Here is a 16,400-nt window from a genome sequence, read left to right as displayed (position 1 = left end):
CTGAGAGGACGAGATCCCCAAGAGTCATCACTCAGTCCACCAGGTTGGATGCCTTAGCAGTCTCAACCTGGTATTGAAGGCCTGGAGGCTCATGGAGCTATTCTTGGAATACTGAAGAAGTTGGTTCTATTACCAGTGAGAGAATGCTGTAGCATCAGGGTAGACAAGCTTGATGGCAAGAGTGAAGGCAAGCAGGCAAAAAGCAAAGCTTCCTTCTTCTGCATCCTTTAAATCTGGGCTGCCACCAGAAGGTGCCAATGTTTAGGGTGAGTCTTCCTGCTTTAAATAATCAGATCAAGAAAATACCTCATGGGGTTGCCCAACAGCTTGTGTTTTAGTTGTTGCAGATGTAGTCAAGTTGACAATCAAAAATAACCATCACAAGCTGGATGCAATTGGGGCAGTAGTTTTTCACTAATGAGCTCTGTAGGAAAAGCCAAGAGAGAGGGAGCTTCCCACAGTCCTCCACTCTTCTCTTAAGGTACTGAATCTTGATTTACCTTTAGTCCCAGTATCCTGGATGGTGATGGGAAAGGGTAGGAGGCCAAAGGGAGCTAAGGCCACTTGCCTAGCCCACCTGTGGTCAGTGTGGATGTAGCAAGTACTGGGCTAGGGGGAGATGCTTACCTCTGTAGCCATGGTTATGAGGGCATTTTTGCTTGTTTCTATATCTGTGTCCTCCCTTCTTAGCCACCTTGTTCTTGGTTTGCACCTTGTATTTGGTACATGGTGGTTACCAGAGATTGTAGTCAGTCAGTTCTTTATGGCTCTCACTGGGAGCCATGCCCGAGGGGGGGGTGGGGCACATATTGAAAGGCCTCTGGCAGGCAGGTGAGCAGGACAGAAAGACCAAGCTGACTTTCTCCCCGAGGCCAACAGCCTCGGGGGAGTGTTCAATCTGAGGCTTCGAAGCAAGGCTCCATAATTCAGCCTGGAACAATCTAGGGGGCCTCAGCAAAGAGGAGACAAATTGGGCTACTTGTTGAATGAAAATGAGAACACGTGAGCCCCATGCTCAGGGTGAGAACCTTAAAAACAGGGGGCAGGATTGTCTCTGAAGTTTTCAGTTGAGTCCCTGTAAAATGTCCCTCAGAGAAAGCAGGAAAGGGAAATTAGTGAAGAGGGCAAACAGGGAAGGTTGCTGAGATCTGGGACCTGGACCACTGAGGCCAGGGACTAATGACTCCCACCTGCTCCTGCCATTCCTGCAGAGAAATCCTCAGCCATAGACCAGGGAGGCTGCTGATCCTGGAACAGGAGCCAGCAAGATGAGCCGTCGCTGCTTGAGGACAAATCTCCTTTAATTTTGTTCTCTGGAGGAGAGAGAGTGTGCGCGCATGTGTGTCAGTGTCAGAGGAAGAGATTGGCTCAATAAGTAATGGTCCTGCTGGCTCCACTAACACCCCAGCTGAGGGATGAGAAAAAAGTGCCTCCACTCTTTACTGGTGCTGAGTCTAGCCGCCAGGGGACAGGGAAGGGCCACTTGCTTTTCTCATTAGCCTCTCCTGGGATGCACAATCTGCAAAGGTTCTTAAGAACCATCCCATAGGGAATGTGAGTGTGCCTCTCTGAGGAGCGTTAAGGACAGTCCATCTGGGAGTTCTCAGTGTAAGCTGCTCCCCGGAGTTCTCTGCCCAACCTGTAGGAAGCTCCATGGTAGAGACTCCTCCACCCCAAGCAATGTTCTCTCTTATGTCTCTTTAGAGAGAATCTCTGTTCTAAGGGGAAGAGCGAGTGGTGGGGAGCACAGCCAGTAGTGAGGAAAACCATAAGATGGAGCAGTTAGCAAATGCAGTTTGTAGGAGGTCACTGATTTGTACCAAGATCCTGTACTGGCCCAATAGACTGAGCCAATATGGGCTGGACCAAGATAATAAACTTAGGAATATGGTCATGTAACAAACAGCCAGGTCTCCATCAATTGTAGCAGTTGAACAGCAGTCACTGCTGGAAGGCCATTCAACTCAAGCCAGGCCGAAGAAGTCATATCATTAAGGTTTGCATCTCACTCCTGTTTCTATGGTCACTTCCACCCTCTGTCCTGAAATCCCACCTGACCACATGCAGGGTGGTGTTCTTTAAACCTGCTCTGGTTCTGAACGCTACTCAATTCTAGAGTCACAGGAGACAAGAAAGATCGCTGTGCTAAATTTGTTGGAACACTGACTTTGGATCAGAATAAAGCCTTGGTTGGTCTCTATCGACAGTCCACTACTTCTGCTGGTTTGGAAGTAAATGATTTGACTTCTTGATGATATGTGCAAGGTACATATCTACTGGAATGGCCCTATTCTGTTTGTCTGTCTTTGTCTGTCTCTGTCTGTCTCTGTCTCTGTTTCTCTCTCTCTCTCTCTCTCTCTCTCTCTCTCTCTCTCTCTCTCTCTCTCTCTCTCTCTCTCTCTCTCTCTCTCTCTCTCTCTCTCTCTTTGTTTCTTGAGACAGAGTTGCTCTTTGGAGGCTTTGCTGTGGCTGTCCTGGAACTCTCTCTTTAGACCATGCTGCCCTTGAATTCATAGATATCCACCTGCCTCTGCCTCTCAGGTGCTGGAATTAAAGGTGTGTGCTACCACAGCCCAGTTCTCTTGTCTCTTTCTTCTTGAAACAATCTCATGTATCTCATGTATTCCAGGCTGGTCTTGAACCTGCTCTGCAGCCAAGGCTGCCCTTGGACTCCTGCTCCCTCTGTCTCCCCTTCTAGGTGCTCAGAGTGTAGGCATGTGCTATACAACTGATTTGTAGGTTCTGGAGAACCAATCCAGACCTTGTGCGTGCTAGGCAAGTAGACCGCCAACCCGAAACAGTACTTTGAATTTTGACGTTTGTCCAGTCCAGAGACATGAAGTGGGGTATATTGTCAAGATGCTGGACAGAAGCCAATGTTCTCATTTAGTCATGAGATCATCATTAGGGGACACAAGGCACCCCCACTCCCCCACCCCCGCCCCACAGTGTGCTGAGAAGTAGCATTTGGTGGATTAAATGCATTTTCATATTATGATGTTTTCAGCTGCTGATGGGTCTAACAGGACATAACCCCACAGTGGGTGGAGGAATGCTGTGACTTAGTCATTTTCCTGGAAACACAATGCAACTGACAGGAGCTTTTGACAATGCCTGCGGGGAGGTAGTAGACTTTGACATGGCAGGAAATAGGGAAGTTCTGTTTTAGGTGTTTCAGCACAGTCCTGATTGTACTGGAATGTGAGTGTCTCCCTATTGGTGATACTGAGGGGGAGAAAAGGGGTGCAGTATGGCTAGGGACTGCTGAGCTAGCTCAGTGGTTAAGTGTGCTCTCTACTCTTTCAGAGGATCCCTTGCACCCAGGTCAGGCAGTTCACAACTCCAGAGAACCTGATGCCCTTTTCTGGCTTCCAAGGCTACCTATATACATCACACACACACACACACACACACACACACACACACACACACACACACACTTGCAGGCACACACACATGCACATATGTAATTAGAAATAAATCTTAAAAAAAAAGAAAGAAAGAAAGAAAGAAAGAAAGAAAGAAAGAAAGAAAGGGAATGACGTGGCTGGGGTGGAATAAAGTGTTCCACATCCCAAAGCAGAATTCTGTGGCAGAGTTGATAGTAGAAATGCTGGGAGGTGTGACTGGAAGGATCTAGAACACTCATTGTTGAAGTGCTTATGTAGCTGGCTCTAGTAGGATTCCAGGAATGCTATAAAGATGGAGAGAGTTGAGGTCCCTTCTCTGGAAGGGACAGAAAGGCCAGACTTTGGGAACAATGGGGGGAAACAGGCAGTTTTTCTCCGCGATCTTCTCAGAAGTGAGAAAGGTCATAGTATGAGCCATGGGCTGTGACTTCCTAACATGTAGTTCCTGAAGGTGCAGGCAGCTGCACTGAACGCCCTACATGGTGGCCACCCCCGGGGAGTCCTGTCCATCCCGGGCAGCCAGGGAAATGAGTCCTGTGCTGCCTCCCCACCTCCTGGCCCTGTTTGGAGACTGCTGAGCTGGGCTGGCTGGGCCGCTCTCTGCAAGGCTTTCCTGTTTGCCACGTTGCTGCTGAGCAGATGGATGGCCCCCGGGCTCCATTTTTCTCCCATAGCAGCGGGGAAAATGAATCTCGCCAAGTGTTGCCGACACCATCCTGCCAGGTTGCACATCCATCGCAGACTGGAGCCACTGACAGAGCACAGGTCCATCTCTCAGCCCTACACTGAGGCCCAGGGGACAGACTGGTGAACATTTAGCATCTCTCCCTGCTGCTGCGGCCCTCCCTCATCCTTGCTGACTGCCTCCTCAGGCTGGGCTGGCCATGATATTTTTGCAAAGAGCTCTTACAACACAGGAGAGGCGAAGCTAGGTCTGACAGAGTTGGAGGGATGGCAGTGAGTCTAGCCCTGCTCACCTCTGTAGACAGCATGGTGGAGGGTGACATCCCCCCCCCCACCTCCCCCCCTTCGACTTCTCAAAAGCTAATTCTGCAGAGGACAATGGTCAGGGGCCTGGACTTTGAATCCCGGCTCCTCTAGTCTAGTGCTGGGATTACACGTGTGCACCATCATTTATGGCACCAAGCCAGACCTTATCTTTATTTTTACTTTCATGGGGGTTGAACTCAGGTCCTCATGGTTGCAAACACTTTGCCAACCATCTCCCAGCCTAGCGTGATTTTTAATGCTCTCTACTGCTGTGACAACTATCTAGTGATGTGGCGATGAAGTCTTCATGTGTCAGAGAGGTGCCTGCAGAAGGCCTTCCAGCCTGACAGACCCCCCAGAAGAGGGGAACTAAGAGGGGTACCCTTCTATCAGTAGGGTGCGCATAAGTGCAGAGTCTCAGTACTGTACTCCACATGCCATTTTATCTGGAGTGCATTGTGGGACAGTTGGGCTAGGGGGTTTGATTTCACTTTGACTGTCACTTCTACTCCCAAGGGACATGAGAGTGGCCTCAACTTACTCTTAAAAGGAGGCCCCTCCTGGTGTGACTTCAGGTCGCTGCTCAGACCCAGAACTGAGAGGAGGGGACAAAAAGGGCCTGGGATGGGACTTAAATGCTGTCATCTCCTACCTCAAGCTGATCTTTGTGCAGTTTGGGTCACTTTGAGAACGGAATGAAGTCCACATGCAAACACTTTTCTCCCTCTTTTCACCATCTGGGGAGGCTGTGGATTTGTCAAAGCTCATCCCTTGGGACCTGATGACCCGACAGCGTGGGGGTCCCTGCACGTGAGCCGTCACTCCTGTGTCACCTTTTCCTGCTCTCACTGGGGCTAACCATCATTGGGATTCTCGGCTCATACTGGCAGTGGGGGACAGGCTGTCTTTAGCCTGGGCACATCTTCAAGCCACCTCACAGACCCAGGGCCACTGGGGAGATGGTGGAGTGCTGGGTGGAGGAGTGTGGGCCCCACAGTCTGCTGTGTTATTCTCCCATTCAACCCAGAGAAGGGGAGTGCCCCACGCCGGTGCACCCTGGCTGGAGTTAGAGCTGACCCCATGGTCCTCTCCTCAGGAGTGCGTGTGAAAAGCAGGGCATCTGTCCCTGAACCCCAACCCAATCCAACACAGTGTGGCCTTGTTCATAGCACACATGTGTAGTGCCTCCTGTATACAGGCCTCAAGCCAGGTGTCAGATGCAACACTGAGTAAATAAGTCCTAAAGAAGTTTGACTCCAGTGTGGAGATAAGTGGCAACTTTTGTTGGCCTGGGCGCTTGTCTGCCGGACCTGGCATCTGGGGACCTGAAAGAACGGGGTGGGCTACAGTCTAGGGCTGTAAACAACCTTACTCCCATCTAGTGTACTTTTATACAGGAATGTAACAAACAAAGTAACGATGCAAGGTTGTTTGGGCTCAGAAAATCACATAAATGAATGTCTATAAACACATACTAAATATTAACAGAGCAGCCCTTTCCCAGAAGTTTCTTAGGACAGACCAATAAACACAGTTGCTTGGCACGTACTAGAGATCGTATCTGGGAAAGCACGGAAGCAAGGCAGAAGGCCATGCCCAGATTCAGGGGACACTGGCCAGATTGGGTTCTATAGCCATGTTCCGACATCCAACAAGAATAAACATGTCTTATGAATGGAATGTAAATGTTTAGCACAGGAGGCACGCAATCACATCTGAGAACTAGCCAGGGAACAAGATGTACCTGAGGGTAAAAGGCCCTCTGCCTTTTTTTTCCCCCCCTCTGGAGCCTCTCTCACAGTTCCCCAAGGCATTGGTCACCATGCATCGTTCTTTCGACCACATTCTATCAGAGGGGGATGGGTGGAACATTAGCTAAATAGAAGGCTCGGTGGTGGCAGGTGTGGTGGAGGACACTAGGCCTACTGGAAGATGAGTTTTGTGGAGGTCTTGATGAAGGAGCCCAGAAAGGCCTCTGAGGTGCAAGAGTGAGGAGAAGTGAGGTCACTACTGTTCCTAGCAGTTCTCAGGGTCCTGGATCAGTTCGGCAGAAAGTGGGTTCATGGTCTCACATGGGTCTGGAGGAGACAAGCACAAGACAGCTTCCTGAACTGTCTCAGGGACCTTGGATCCTGTGCACATCCATGGCTAGAAGCCACATCCCACCAGGTTCATCCCCAGGAGGAAGGGTTTGTGGGTAAGACACATATTCCCTGGTCATGTGCTGTTTTAGGAAAAGAACCGCCCATGCCAGATCCAGAGCTTCTGGCTCCTGACAGTACTCTCTCCTCTTTTGCCACCCTGTTCTGTCTACAGAAATCCCTCCCCCCTGGAAAGCCCCCTTCAGCAGGACTAAGATGCAGGCTTTGGGAAAGGAGGAGAAGGACAGAAGGATGGAGTTGGAAGAGCTGGCAGCCAGCCAGCAGGCTTTATCCTCAGCAGCCTGTGAACACAGCCCAGAGAAAAACCAGAAAGAGAGAAGCTGCCTGCCATGGGCCTGGCCTTATCTGCTCCTCACCCTGCAGATAGGCATCAGTGCCTTTAGAGCCTGTGCTAAGCTGGAAAGGAGAAGGGAGCTGAGTGTGGCCCTGCATGACAAACAGCAGCTGGTCCATTGTATCGGAGGGCCTGGCTCTCAGCATCCCAGGCCTGTCCTTTCTAAGCATTCTGTTCCCTGTGTTATAACCTGGGCTAGGAAGACTGCAGACTGTCCCTACTCTGAGTTTGGTGCCTCGTTTTAGAGTAATCCTGGGGATTGGGGAGCTCAGGGTCGGGTATGTCTTGAGGAATGCTTTGAAAGCAGACAATGGCACACCAGCTCACAGGCAGCCTCTTTTGAGTTGCCCAAACTATTTATTCCACACATGTACCATACCCCAACCTCTGTGTAGTAAAGGAAAATACCAGTATCCCTCTTTTAGAGACTTCCAAAGTCTTCTGGGAACTGTTCAAGTTCCCTGAGAGATGACTCAGGTCAAGAAGGAACACTGGTCTTGAAATGCCAAGAAAAAAAAATCAGTAGCATTAGACAGATGCTGAGATCAGACCTCTGTGCCTTCTTGCTTTAGAAATGCATCTTTTTCCTTGAAAGATGGTGAAATAATCGTACATGTTTGCTGATGTGATCTGCAGGCTTAGCCAATCTCTGTTATCCTGGCCCAGTGAATGACTCATTTAATTTTCACAAGAACCCTGTGAGATGGGCATTTTGTCCCCGCTTCATGGGCGGGAACCAAAGCTCTGGAAACAATCACCGCTGCTCCATCCATGGCCCAGTGAATTGAGCCTTACCACCTGGCAGCCTTTCCTTCTGCCAGCCTGACTCAGAGCTCCTCCCACAGGACCAGGTACCCTAAAGGAGGGCTTCTGTGCCCAGGTTCCACCTCACCAGGCACCAGCCCTGAGTGAATCATTTCATTAGAGTTAATAACACAGTCCCTTTAACTGCAATGTTTCCAAATAGAGGGCCCTCTAGTCACTTTAATGAACAGATAAGAATCTTTGTAATTAACTCAGTGACGCCTTGCATGCGAATGGCAGTCTTCTGAATGCTGGGAGAGCCTTTATTCACTGCTGTTAAGTACGGGCTGTTTGCTTGCCCCACCTCTCTGCCTTCCGAGCTCAGTGCACATACTGGGGCCCCTGAAGGTTATTCATGCAGATGGGCTGCAGTCCCCTGTCCACACAAGAATGCCCTCCCAGGGAGGGGGGTACTGGAGCTTCAAGGGCTGCCTGATTCTAGTCTATCTTCTCCATTAGGCCCAGGCTTGTACTTATCACCCTAGTAGCCATCCCTGTGACCTGTACTTTCTCAGCCTCAGCAAAGTGGTGACAAAATGGGGGCGTGGTCTCTGCCTCTTAGTACTGCATGGGTGCTGTGAGGCTCCAGCTGCCTCTATGCACACATGCAATTAAGAAGTGTGTGCACAGGTACATGGGAGAAGTGCACTGGAGTATATGAAGTGTGTTTCTTGTGTGGAGCCTGTATAAGACTGCATAGGAGGCTTGTATGAACACGTGTGAGAGGTGTGTACTTAAGTCATATGGTAATTTCTGAAATGAGGAGAGAATCTCAGGTGACTTAGAAGGTTCTGGAAACTCCAAGTTATAAGATCCTCAAGGCTCCTCCCCAAGGAAGCAGTAACTGGTGCAAGCAAGAGGAACTTCGCTTCTCAGAGAGGTCTGAGGATGGAGCTTCTGAGAGTCATTATTCACACTGGGGTGGGCTTTTTGATGACACAGCTGCCTTTGAGTGCCCATGCTCCTGTAAACAAGCCCAGTAAACCCACCGGCCCACCAAGCTGGAACTGGGATGAAATGGATTCCCATGTCTGCTGCTGGTACCGTTTGGGGTGAACAGATGCTCTTGTTCAGACCCCAGGCAAAGTCACCCAGCATGACAAGGGCACACGAGGAGTACATGGACATGCATATACATGGAATGTGTGTGCTTGTGCATGTGAGTAGTGTGGGCACTTGTGGATGCACAAGGAGCAGGCATCTGTTTGTGTTTCTGTAACTTTGGCTGGTGCTCTGCTTCTATCAAAGTTTAATCATCTGAGTGGAATTTCCTAGGCATTGGAGAGTTGGGCATTGCTGGAGATTTCCTGAAGGAGCTACACTGCTGGAAGGTTCTCCTCTCTTTAGCCCTTGGGAGACGCAGTTCCTGCACAGTGAACTAGACAATAATCTCACCCTCACCCAGCTCTCCACAGAGGAGAGTCTGGATCTGGACCCGGAAGGTATGGGGAACATACAACTTCACAAGTGTGCAAGTGTGTGTCCATGTGGGTGTATACAAGCGTGTGTCCATGTGGGTACAGGGCAGAGGGCAGGAGAGGGCATTTTGGGTTCCTATCAGTTCTGAGGAATGGCATCTCCTCCCCTTCTCTGCCTACTGCAGAGTCATCTGTGCTCAGGAAGGGGGTGATGGTGGTGGCAAATCTCTAGGAGGAGCGGAGACAAAGGCTTTTACTTTCTGGGCTACCTCTGATGGGTGGGATCTGTCAGGCAAGTCCATCAACTTTCAGAGGGAGGTGATGGGTTGTCTGGCTCTTCTTACTGAGGAGGGGAAAGCTCCCAGGACTGGCTCACTCTCCTTTCTCCATCCTGTCTCCAATCTCCCCAGCTGGCAGGCCCTTCCTGTGGCAGCTGCCTCAGAGGCCCTGCCCCAGCCAAGCCCAAGGAAGCCTACTGGGAATATTTTTAAAGTAGGAGAAAGGCCATGCCTGCCTGGAGGACTCTCAGGAGACATCTGAGGGCCAGAGACTGAGATACCCAGGATAATTAAGTCACACTCCCGTCCCACTTCAGGTCTGCCTAATGAGTCCTCCTCCAAATCTTCTTCCATTGGTTCCTCCTTCAAGCTGTGAACCAAGAATGGATGGGGCCACAACCTCGTCTTATCTAGAGTGACATTTTGGCCACCTGTGTCCCCCAGTGCTGTCTCCCACTTTGCTTCATGCTGCCTGTTGGGATTAGCTGCCTCCCTTCCGTATTTGCTCTCTTCCTTTGCCCTGGGCGTGGAGGACACAGCCACTCCTATTCACCTCTTTGGAGTCTCCGAAGACAGGGGGTCATTTTCTTGGGATGGAGAAAAGGAGACAGGGATGGCTGGGACCTGGGCTTCAAACTTTGGGGCCTGAGGATCACCACCAAAGGCACTGGAGGGACATCTGGACCCAAAATTTTAGTGGAGGGTCTTGTCTCTTGGCACATGTGAGCACTACAAGGCTCATAGCCTCACACGTATCACTAAGTAAGGACTCCTGCCATACCGGTGGACTTCTGTGTGAAGCTCTGGTCACTGCCAGAATGAGCTCACAATCTCTACCCAGGAGGCCAGTGATGTAAGCTCTCCCAACCTTGGTTTGGTCATCTCTAAGATGGGTATTACTGTACCTAGCTGACCTGACAGCTAGACAGAGTTAATGAAATACAGCTCTAATGTACTGAGCAGGCAGTGAACCCTCAGGAAGTGTTACTGACAATTTCTTACTCTCATTTTCCCTATGCTTGTACTGTATGGGAGAGGTGATGCTCTCTGCACTCTTGTGGAAGGGATAGAGAGCCCCAGGGATGTCTTCAGCTTCAACTTCCCAGGTACTGCTTTGCCCCGGTGCCCCAGGGAAAGGGCAAGTACGGCCTTACCTTCAGTTGCGCGTACTGGCATCTGTGCTAAGACACCGGCTCCCAAAAGGGGGCACCTGCTCAGGAAAGCCCCTGGGGTACTCTGCTCTGGGGGTTATGTGGTTGTTGGGTATGACAACCAGCTGAGACAGACTGATGGCTCCAGGGGACAAGGAGTGTGTTCCTCAGACAACGGTTCCAAACGTGTACCTTCTACCTATGCTTCAAGTGAGGTCCTGCAGCCTTGCCCCACTAATGAGCACTTAGGGTCCTTATCCATCTTTCTTTCACACCTCCCCCTCTCTCCACCCCCCCCCCCCGCAGTCCTCGCCAGCTTTATCTACCACACATACCAATGCCATCAGTTGCCTTGGTGGGGGGGGAGGGGAAAGCACTCACTAGATCACACCTAAGCTGGAGACCTTGAGCAAATGTCTGTCCCTTTCTGAGTCTATGTCTTCACCTAGGGTGTAGGAGTAGCGACCTCTCCTCCCCAATATTCTTGGTAGAGATGTGTGTTGACCCTCGGGGGCCACTTCAGAAAGGCCAGTGGATATTGTCTGGTAGCTATCTCTGCTTTCACAGATGGGAAAAACGAGGGACCAGAGCTGAGGTTCACAGTGCAAGCACAGCTGGGCTATCAGATCCTCTGATAGACCTACCTTTGGACAGTTGCTCCCTTTTAAGAGTTTCTACTTCTTCATTTATTGTGTTTAGGAGTTTCTCCATTTGGCTTCTAGACCAACCTCCTTGGCTCCAGAACATTGTCTAAAGGAGAGCACAGTGTCTGGCACACACTAAATGTTTAGTTAATCCAGGCATAGTCCACTGCTGGGAGTGAGGGGGGGGGCAAGATATGGAGCCTGTGGTTATGTAGAGACCAACTGAGGTTCTCTGCCTCCTCTGGCTGCCTGAGCAATCTCATTTTGCTAGTGAACTGATCCCTGGGCCAAGCTCCTCAACATTATTTAACTATCCCTCTACCAATAGCTTTTCTGTACAAAATGTCTCCATTCATTTTGGGGGTGAAAAACAACTTTTTATAAAAAAAGAGGCCAGTGCCTGGGTTGTTCCAGAGTGGCTTTTAACTTAGGGTCCTTGCCTAGGTTCCTGCCAAGCCTCCTCTGGCTTGAATTCCTCCAGGGTCATGCTTAGTGGTTTCTAGTGAATGCTTCTGAGCTCTTGAATGTGGACAGCATGAGGGATGAGGAAGGAGGGTTACAAACTACAGGGTGGGATGGCAGGCACAGCTGTGGGCTCAGTTCCAAGGCCTGCTGTGTGGCTTCGGCCAGTCTTGCCTCCACGATGGGGCCCCGTGTCTTGGCTGGCAATAGTGGGATCAAAGACCATTCCAACAGAGCATCCTCAGCTCCAGGAAGTTGGAGAAATGAGGTCTTTACAACCGAGCAGCTGCTCATTTTCCTCTCCCCACTGTCTCTACATGAGATGAGGCAGTTATTGAGTCTTGCTTCTGCATGCTGCTGTATGCCCCGGCTATTCTTGCCTGACCCTGGGCTGTGTTCTATCTGCTGCAGCTTCTGCCTGCCTCATGGTCTGATCGCTCTGTCATCTTTCTACCCAGGCAGAGGAAAACATCTAAACCTCATGTGGGATCCTGATGCCCAAACCCATGGGACCCTGTAGCACCCCTTGTGCGGCCCCAACTCCCCAATCCTTTTCATAGTTCTTTGTTTTCTCATTGTCAATGACTTACATTCAGCAGGACAAGAGACATGGCTACCATGTTGAACAGCAGCCTGGGTCTCCATATCCACTACGAATGTCCTCTCTCTTCACCTCCTCCTTTATCCACTCAAGGAAAAATCCTGTGGCTATTCTAGGTGGCAGTGTGATGCTAACCTGTGGGGCCTTTGAGGACTAGTCCACACTGCAGCCTCGACTTCTGCCAGAGTCCAGCACACAGTAGGAAATGAATGTGTTAAATACTTTTAACACTAATGACTTTTAACCCACCACTCTGGAATGTTCTTTCTGAGGATGGATTTGTGTCTTTCTCATTTCTCTCTCTGGGAGCTCCAAGGGATGCCTTGGGAAGCTGTGCCTCCTACACTGATAAAGGTGGTACAGGAGACCCATAGGGATGCTGGCTATAACACCAGCTACCCGGGAGGCTTGCAAGTTCAAGGTCTGCTCAGGCTACAGAGTGAGTTCAAGGTCATTCTGGGCCATTTAGTACTCATAGGTAGAGGATTTGCCCAACACATGCAAAATCCTCAGTTTGTCCCCAGAAGTGGAAAAAATAAATCAAGCCCAGGATGATGAACTATCACTGAGTCTGCATTTGAGCTTTAATTTAGTCAGTAAACATTTGCTGAGCACTACCAATGCCAGGCACCCCATTAGGCACAAAGGGTTAAAAATCAATGACGGAGAATACCATATTCCTCTAAGGCAGTGGTTCTCAGCCTGTGGGTCGCGTATCAGATCTCCTGCATATCAGATACTTACATTACAACTCATAACAGTAGCAAAATTACAGTTATGAAGTAGCAATGAAAATAATTTTGTGTTTGGGAGGACACCACAATGTGAGGAACTGTATTAAAGGGTCACAGCATCAGGAAGGTTGAGGACCACTGCTCTAAGGGTCCTCCATGAGCTGGCTAAGGCAGTCTGACACAGCAAGTGTTAACGTACTGTGGCTTCTGAAGACGGAACCCTGACCTGAGCCTAAGCCCCATTCCATGCTCAGCTTTTGGGCTCTCTTTTGCCACTGAGCTCTGTTACCAACACACAGGGAGCTAGTGGAATGTTAGGTTTCCAGTCTTCCCATTCAGACTTATACTTCCCTCAGATGCTGGACTCTGGTCCTGGCCGAATCCACTCCCTGAGACTCTCTGCGCTTGTGACCTCTGCTAGGTGCAGTGGCTACCGTGGCCACTGGACAGAGCCCTGCTCAGCCCAGCTCAGGCCTGTACTGATTGTGGGACAGATGGTCAAGCAAGCCAGCTGCATTTCTGCGGTTGGACGGCAAATGTTCTGGCAGTTACTACAACCCCAGTCTGCTGCCACAGGTCCTTCCCCTCTCCAGGATGGTTCCGACAGCCCTGTGCATGGGCTGGCCAGCTATCCTGGCAAGATCACCTGAGTTGCAGTGTCTCTGCCTGGCTTGCTGCCTATGTGATGATGTCTGTGCATGTTCCCAAGGCCATTCAAAGTCAGACCCACATCCAACAGGGTTTTCCCATCTGATCTACAGGCAAGAAAAGCTATGTTCCTGCCGTTGTGGATGCAAACAGAGACCTCCGCCATGGAGCCAAAGGGAACTGGGAAGTCCTGCTGGGCATGCCAAGTCACATACCTCTCCTTCCTGTCCCCACAAAACCTCTTTCAGTCAGTCTCAAGGCCAATTCCCTCCCGAGTCAATCACTGAAGACTCCCAGAGAAGACCCATCTTTGAAGGCCACCTTTGCAGGCCAGTGGATCTGTTGTTACACAATGGTGGTACTTCCATGGTACCCAAATGTCTTAAGAGACACAACACATTGGGAAGAGCAGATCACCAGCCTCAGGTGGCCAGTGTTGCCCTAATGGTGACCTGTGGTGAACAAACAAGGAGGAGACAGTGTCAGCCTCTGTGTACTGTCTGTTTGCAGGGAGCTGCTGTCCCCAACCCAGGCAGATGCTTTCCGTTTATTTATGAAAAACTGACACAGTGGTGGGTAGAACCCAAGAGGTGTGGCTGGGGAAATGGGCAAGGCGCTGAGCAACAACAGCTCCCTTCTGCCTTTACCCACCCCATGGGCCTGTGAAATACTCCCGGGTGGCCCCCTCCATTCTCAGGGAAGCTGGCTGTGGCTGCCTGCCCTTTGGTGTGGAGGGAAGCAGGAGTAAGCAGAGCCCAGGCTAAGGCGCAGTAGTGTTGATCTTGCTGTGGGGGCCGGCTGTACATCACCCACTGCGCTTGCTGTGTGGGTGTGGTTTAGCCAGACTGGTATGAAAACCCCTCTCACTTGGGCCCTCCTGAGGTGTGAGGGGCAGTGGAAGCCACGGGAAAGTGCCCACTTCACACTAGACCCTCTGCAGTCAGCTTCATGCTTGGGAGACACCCAGAAACCAGCAGACATCACAATGCTTCCCCCAACACCCAAATGTTTTTGTCTGCAGCAAGATCCTTGGCAAGGTAGGCAGCCGCCACTTCCCACCCTGCAGGACAGAAATCCCTGAATATTGGCTTAAGAAAAGTCTTTGTGCAGCCTGTGACACAAGATCCCACTCGGGTCCCCTGCATGGGGGAGGGGGCACCATTGGGGATGTGAGAGGCAGGGCAGGGCACAGTGTGGGCCCACCTGGCCCCAAGTTTGGCCTTGGCGCCTCAATCTTGGGGCGGTGGGGATGTCTAAATGGAATGAAGTTTGGAATGGGTGAGCAGGGCTGAACTGTCTCCCCGCTTCACGCTGGGTTTGGAAGGAGCCTTCCACCTGTAAGGCGGCAGAAAGTCAAGGGGGATCTGGCCACAACCGGTCAGACCAAAGCTTCAGTGGCAGGGACTATAAAATCCAATCAGCTGCCCAGAGTCCCTGTGAGCTGGGGGTCCAGGCGGAGTCCCAGCCAGAGGCCACCGCATGTGTGTGGGTATCCCACCACCCCATGTCACCACTATGCAATGTCTTTGATTCTGCGCATGTAATTGTGCAGGTCCGGGGGCGGGGTGGGCCGTGGGGTTCCGGCCGCATCTGGACAACCCCAACCCAGGTCCTCTTCATCCTCCTCATCTTCTTCACCAGCAGGCACTGAGTCATAGGCCAGCTCCTCGGAGGGCAGCGTGGTAAAGGTCGTGAACTTGACCCTCTTGCGTTTAGAGGTGGGTGAGCTCGCAGGGTCCTCCGTTTGGTCTCTGGTTGACCCCCCAGAGGAGCCATCCCCACGGCTGTGCACCTGGCTCTGGACACTGGTCTGCGAGCTGCCGCTGCTGTGGTGGTCACCGTGGCAGCAGGCAGGCACGGTTTCCAGCGCGCTCCCCGCGGGCGGTGACAGCTCACCTTGCACGCGCAGTGGCTGCCCGTTGCCCAGGAACACCCAGTGGTGAGAATGGTCCATGCTTGTCTGGCCTTCGGGTGGAATGCGCTTGTGCCGGTATCGCAGCACGAACACAATGCAGTTGATGAGGAAGACAAGGATGGCAAGGCAGAAGACCCCCAGCAGAGCATACATACCAATCTCTAAGTCTGTCAGCCCCCGGGGCATCTGTAGGAAGCCAGTAGGCAGTGGCAAAAAGTCCTCTGTGGGTGGCACAGGGCCGGAAGTGCCCAATCCAGGGACCTCACCAGCTGGGTTGGCGGTGCCAGGTGGACCAGCTCCCCGGGCTTCGTCCTCGCCCCCACCAGGCCCGGGCTGGCTGGGTCCTGGGTAGTCGTATGTAGGGTCCTCCTCGTCCCGCCCAAAGTGTACCCGCAGGCCCACAGGAGTTGTGGCCAGCACACTCTTGCGCTTGGTTTTCTGGCAGCTCTCTGAGATGGTAAGCTCCGCACGGAGCAAATCTCCTGCCCCTTCTGCCTGGGCCACCACCAGTGGGAAAGCCTTGTCCTGGGTCACGGTGGCTACCCGCTCATCCAGGCTGTTCACCAACAGCCCATAGTCCCGGGGACTGTACAGAGAGAGTGGGGCTGTGGTCCCATCACTGTAGGAGAGCCACAGAGTCATCAGGGCTTCCTGAAAGAGGAGAGGGGGCAGGAGTCAGGGCCAGCCTTACTATCTTCTCTGTTAAGAGCCTGCTATGCCTGGCTCAGCATCAAGAACCTCTGTCCCTCCTGGATTGCACCTAAAACGCTAGGTGCTAGGAGGGACTCAGGACCATCTCTACAGAATAATGTGAGGCCCCTTGCATTGTGGGGAGGGGGAACACGGGAT

At 51.5% G+C, this 16,400-nt stretch overlaps 1 protein-coding gene across 1 annotated transcript in view; it reads right to left on the bottom strand.

Moving 5' to 3' along the window:
- Positions 1 to 13,778: 13,778 nt before the first annotated feature.
- The window catches only part of Tmem132e (transmembrane protein 132E), a 57,223-nt gene continuing 54,601 nt past the window's right edge, over positions 13,779 to 16,400 (bottom strand). The window contains exon 9 of the mRNA XM_051158122.1: positions 13,779 to 16,202. Coding sequence (XP_051014079.1) covers positions 15,150 to 16,202 — 1,053 coding nt within the window. The 3' untranslated portion in view covers positions 13,779 to 15,149. The remainder of the gene's footprint in view (positions 16,203 to 16,400) is intronic.

The sequence above is a fragment of the Acomys russatus genome, chromosome 16 (assembly GCF_903995435.1).
Source record: "Acomys russatus chromosome 16, mAcoRus1.1, whole genome shotgun sequence".
In the NCBI taxonomy this organism is placed as follows: Eukaryota; Metazoa; Chordata; class Mammalia; order Rodentia; family Muridae; genus Acomys; species Acomys russatus.
This window is presented reverse-complemented; position numbering and strand designations above follow the sequence as displayed.